Raw genomic sequence first — 5,431 nt, 5'->3', positions numbered from 1 at the left:
CTTTCAGATTCCAATTTCTATATTGTAAAGTAATATTACTGAACGGTACTTCTTGCTGAGAGCTTGAATGAAAAGAGGGACTAATGAAGCAACCGAGCTGCTGTGGAAGGTCTACTAATGGTGGTGGAGACTGGATATGTCTGAAAGACCTTCTCTTACTGCCCCTCAGCTAAGTTGGGGATGTTTTAGTATGCCTTGTGGCCTATATATCTAGGCGGACTTGAACGTGATGTTTCTAGTGCAAGCATGTAGGGTCTTCGGAAAAACAGGGAGAATCTTGACCAGATATGAATTTCATCTTTGAGATCTTAGTTCAAAGGAGTCAAGCATGCAGATTTTTGTAAAATACATGGAAAACATGAGGACCTCCCATCCATGTATTGAACTTTTGGTTTTTCTTTATTTTATTTTATTTTATCTCCAAGGATGTGGAAGGCCTTTAGCCTACATAAATATCTACACAATCCTTTAACAGAATTTTCAGGTCAAGGCTTGGAACGGCCATCAAACATTGATCCACGTTTCCTTGGTCTCGTCTCCAAATGTTCTTGATCAATCAGTCTGAAGGATCATACCTTACGTGACGCTTGCTCTCACTTTTGGCAGCGTACGATGAGTGCTCTTCATGAACCTGTTAGTTGAGGGCATATCTCCTGGCATATTCCCATTCAAGGCTAGGGAACAAACGAGCCGCCAACAGATCAAATGCTCTTCATGACAGCCATAAAAAGTTTGGCAAGCCTTAGGTTGTTGTACACACACAGACACAAAAGGCAGAACACATAACAAATCGTCTATTTTGAGAAACGAAACATAACAATGCTGTCTGCTAAGCCCAAAACTGCAATCTCCCACCGATCAACATTTTATTTAACAGCTGTTATTGATGCGACCACAGAGTCTACAGATTGATTTCTTGAAGGAGAACTACCCGTTAAAGAATATGCGGGGATGACTGATGAGGCCTTACTGAAATCCACAACGTGCGCACGCCGCACGGAAATCAGTCCTACCAAAACTGAACAAGATGAAAAATAAATAAATAAATAAAAACCTCAATCCTCATCGTCCTCCAGATACAAGTCTTCAGTATCCAATTTGGGTGGCCTCACAACCAACAGTACACTGCCCAGCGAACTCACAACACCCTTCTCCGCCAACCCAGAACCTCTCTCCACCACCAATCCGCTACCTTCTCCAGCCACTAGGTACAGATTAGAGCCCTCCTCCACCCCTTTCTTCCTCCTATCCACCACCACCAAGACGCCTTCTTCTTTGATCGTCTTCTTTGCCTTCCACGGCAGCACTTTCCCATCCTTGAACTCCACCACCACCAACCCACCGTCCCCCACTGCCGCAGCCACCGGCTCCCACCCGGGCAGCACTACCCATCTCCGCCACCCAGCCGTCGCCGTCACGATGCCGAAGGTCTCGTCCGATCCGCACTCTGGCACCGCCTCCACCTCCTCCACTGCAGCCCTGCAGACCGGAAGCACCGCCACCATCGTCGCTTCTGCAGCTTCACCTGGCCTCATTCTCACTACTGGCACCCGAACCTGCTTATCCTCCTCCTCTGCTTCGCCATCGCCGCCGCCCTTCATCTCCTCCATGATCCTATGCTTCGCCTTGGCTGTCTCGGCGGCTTCTGCAGCGAGTTCCACCGCCCTCTCGGCGGCGCTACCCCGGTTCTCCCGGCTTTGCCGGAGGTACATGAAGGCGAGGCAATCGCCGGGAGAAGACGGCGAGAAGGCGTCCCATCCGCGGTCCGACCGGCGGCGAGGGAAGTCCTTAATGGCCCGAGCAAGCTCCCTGGCGGCTTTGGCGTCGAGGTTGCCGTCAATGACAAAGCGGGCAGCATCGACCCTCTGGCGGTTTGAGAGGAGGCGAAGCTCGTAGAGGATGTCAGGACCGCCAATGGAGGAGTCAAAGAAAGCAACGAGCTCGGTGGGCAGGCCCGATGAGACGAGGGAGAGGCGGACCTGGGCCGCGACCACGAGTCGGTTCTGCTCGACGCCGGAGATGCCGGTGGCCTCTTCGATGGAGGGAGGGGAGAGGCCGTCGCGGGCTAGGGTGGATATCAGAGGGGCGTACTCGAACCAGAGGCCGAGACGGTCACGAAGAGTGCTAAGGAGCTCGTCGGTGGACTCGACGGAGGAGAATTGTGAGGGAACCGGCGTAGGGGGAGGGTGGAATGGCTGGTACAGCTGCTCTGGCGGGGGAGAAGAGAAAGGAGGAGGAGGAGAAGAAGCAGAGGTAGCTAAGGGGCGGATGCTGGTGCGTTTCCTAGTGCGCAGATGATGGTAGCGGCCGAGGGAGGAAGGCTGAAGCAGAGCATGGGAGGCTGTTTTTGCGGTGAGGAGAGACAAAGTCTGTGGGGAGCTGAGGGAGAGCATGGTGGAGAGAGAGAGAGAGAGAGAGAGAGAGAGAGAGGGGCCTTATCTCCTCTGGTGGCCTTTGTTTCCTGGGCCTCTTAAGTCTCTGTGCCTGCGTTTAATAGTGACCAGCGAATGGCTTGTTAATGCACGATCAGGTCGCTTCTGAGACTTCAGATCTGAACACAAATAAACTCTGTTCTTAAATGGGACATTTGGTTTCAAGGTTTACTTATCTTGGAGAAATTTTACCTAGATAACATCTATCTTGAGATAGAATGTATCCAAGATAAACATTTTTCCCATGGAATTTTGTCTGCATGAATGAATGAATGAGACGGACGAAGACTACATGCTTAGAACTTAATTAAGTCCGAACGCCAATTTGGAGGAAACGTGGAGCTGAAGCCCGCCGGATCCACGCAAATGCAAGACCATCTGCTGCATGCATGAAGTTCTGTTTTAAGATTGGTAGAACGAAATGCTTGTTCTTGGCATTTCAAGAACCAAAACCAAGCATACTCTAACGGCCCATGTCAAATCTAATGTGTAGTAGTGTTAATGGATCATATTCAAATCAGATATCTATCTATATTCAAATCAGATATCTATCTGAATTACTTTCCAAAAGTTGGACATGAAGAAAAATTTAACAACATATTAAAGAATTACAGCAAGTCAGTATTTCAATAATGACATCTGATGGGATTCAGTTTTATTTTAAATAAATATCTGATCCAAATCCAGATCCAGATTCGTACCTACTTTTGAGTAAATATCATATATTTAATGTTTGTCCATATTAAAAAATAAAATGTATAATAATGCACTTGGATTGTAGATTTTTCATTTGCATTCGAATCTGAACCAGAATTCAATATAGGAACTTAAATTGGATATGGTAAAAGGTGCACCTTATTTGAATCCTACACATTAACATCCCTATGAATGTCTACAGGAGGAGACTAAGGACATAAGAAACTGTTGATCTCTTTGAAAATACTGATTTGTCAGATTGTAATGCTATGCTCTTCTCGCGTGATATAAGACACCTCTCGTATGCTTCAATGTGGAAAATTGACGTGTTCAAGTTTAGGAAAAAAAAATCAAAACTTATGTTAAGGAGACTATCTTTTAATCATAATCTTGAGCATCAGCCAGTTTATTTTGTTGGCAATTGTCCAATAAAAGTTTACCGAACTCATTGTTTTTTTTTTTTTTTTTGGTGAGTAGGAAGAATATTTCATCTTACTTAACTAAAGTTAAAGCCCCTTCTGTTCCCCATATTCTGTCATTATCAGACTTTTCATGCTTAGGGTAATTGTTACTGAATCATTGTTTTTTTGGGGTGAGCAGGAAGAATATTTCATCCTACCCTTTAACTAAAAGTTAAAGCCCTCTCCGTTCCCCATATTCTCCCATTAGCAGACTTTTCACGTCTGGGGTAACTGCTGCCAAAATTATTATGTTTTTGGGGTGAGCAGGAAGAATATTGCATCCTACCCTTTAACTAAAAGTTAAAGCCCCCTCCGTTCCCCATATTCTCTCATTATCAGACTTTTCATGCCTAGGGTAATTGTTCACACTAATAATTCAACTTGCATATGGGTGCATCTCCTCTTCTCCCTTTACAATACGGGAGTCTGCCCCTGCCCTGTCCATTTACATGAACCCCCTTGAGATCCTATGTCGTTGCCTTTTAAATCATAACTGAACGTGGACGAAAGAAATTTGTATGATATATCCTATCAGTTGCGGAAAGGATTCAGTAGCGTAAACAAAAAAACCATTTGTGTTTCAAAAACCATAAGGTCTCAATTGTATTTAACATAAATTTTAACAAAAAAAGGGTTTAAGTGTTCTTTGGAAGTGGTCTATGATAAGAGAAAAAACAGCAAAAATGATACCTTGAATAAAATAAGTTTCATATGTTCTAACATAGTAACATGATAATGATTCTATTCCAAGCTTAGTTTGATAGTTGTCGGCAAAAGCGAAAGTTGTATTACGAAGTTCAAAGGTTGGAGTGCTGCACTTAAAGATTATGGTTAAAAGGAAAACCACCAAACGAAGAAGGATCATGAAAACAAACTTAGATAACTTAGATCTCATCCAAACACTCATAAAGTTTGCATCTCGAGAAAACCACATTTGAGTGGTCTATCGAAAGACTTTGTGGTTTGTCCAATAATGTAAAACATCGAAACTGGTACCCCAGCTTTTAAGAATCATGATACTGTCAACTAAAGTGTTGTGCATCCATTGTTATTGTTTATTGTTTGTAGTTTAGATAAATAATACATATAAGAAACGAACTAATAACTAAACTTTTCACCTGTCCATCAAACTAACCACTTACGTTATGCTCGTTGGGACAGTTGAAATTATGTCAAGGGTTGAACTTATGATGTTGGGAGTTGATGACTAGTCGTAACCAACCATACTATACCGTTGAGGCAACTATAATTAGTTATTTTTTTTTAAACTATTTTGACAGTTTAGTTGATATGATTAATTTTCTTGTAATTCGAGTGAAACTTATGAGCCGTTATATATTTTATTTTTATAGTTTTTATTAATCCAATTTCATTCGTTCTTTTGAGCTTTGGGGTTTTAAAACAAAAATAAGTTGTTCAATATATCCAATTCAAAGTTTATATTGATTGGATTCTTGCGGACCTTCGGATTCGGTTGATCCTTTCTTTATTTTGGATTCAAAACAAGTTTTAACGGCAAAATGTGTTGAAACCCCACCAACACTTTAATGCATCTTTTAATATCTCCCCAGTGAAAAAGTATCAGAATTCTTTGGCTCGGCATCAGGCCAAGTACCCGACAGGCACTCGGCACCAAGCTTGATCGGACCTGGGTTCAAGCTAAAAAAACAAGCCCGGGTCGGCTCGAAAACATACCAGGCGGGTTTGATATGTCTTTCAATATTATTTTTATTCATTTTTTATTTTTATTTTTTTTATTTTAACCAAGCCGAAGCTCGAGTTTCAAATGTCGGATTAAGCCAAGTTTGAGTTTTAGGTATCGAACGGACCCGACGCCCATGC

At 43.0% G+C, this 5,431-nt stretch overlaps 1 protein-coding gene across 1 annotated transcript; it reads right to left on the bottom strand.

The window, feature by feature from the left end:
- Positions 1–842: 842 nt before the first annotated feature.
- LOC116265794 (rubisco accumulation factor 1.1, chloroplastic-like) lies at positions 843–2,487 on the bottom strand. The gene has a single exon (XM_031646732.2). It carries the CDS (start codon positions 2,391–2,393, stop codon positions 1,056–1,058), a length of 1,338 nt encoding a protein of 445 aa, XP_031502592.1. The 5' UTR covers positions 2,394–2,487; the 3' UTR covers positions 843–1,055.
- Between the last annotated feature and the right edge of the window lie 2,944 nt (positions 2,488–5,431).

The sequence above is a fragment of the Nymphaea colorata genome, chromosome 12 (assembly GCF_008831285.2).
Source record: "Nymphaea colorata isolate Beijing-Zhang1983 chromosome 12, ASM883128v2, whole genome shotgun sequence".
NCBI lineage: Eukaryota > Viridiplantae > Streptophyta > Magnoliopsida > Nymphaeales > Nymphaeaceae > Nymphaea > Nymphaea colorata.
Note: the sequence above shows the minus strand (reverse complement) of the source record. Positions and strands in the feature narration are given on the sequence as shown.

Bases quoted from the DNA above. Each gene is read 5' to 3' on its own strand.
- LOC116265794 (XM_031646732.2), bottom strand. From the start codon at position 2,393: ATGCTCTCCCTCAGCTCCCCACAGACTTTGTCTCTCCTCACCGCAAAA.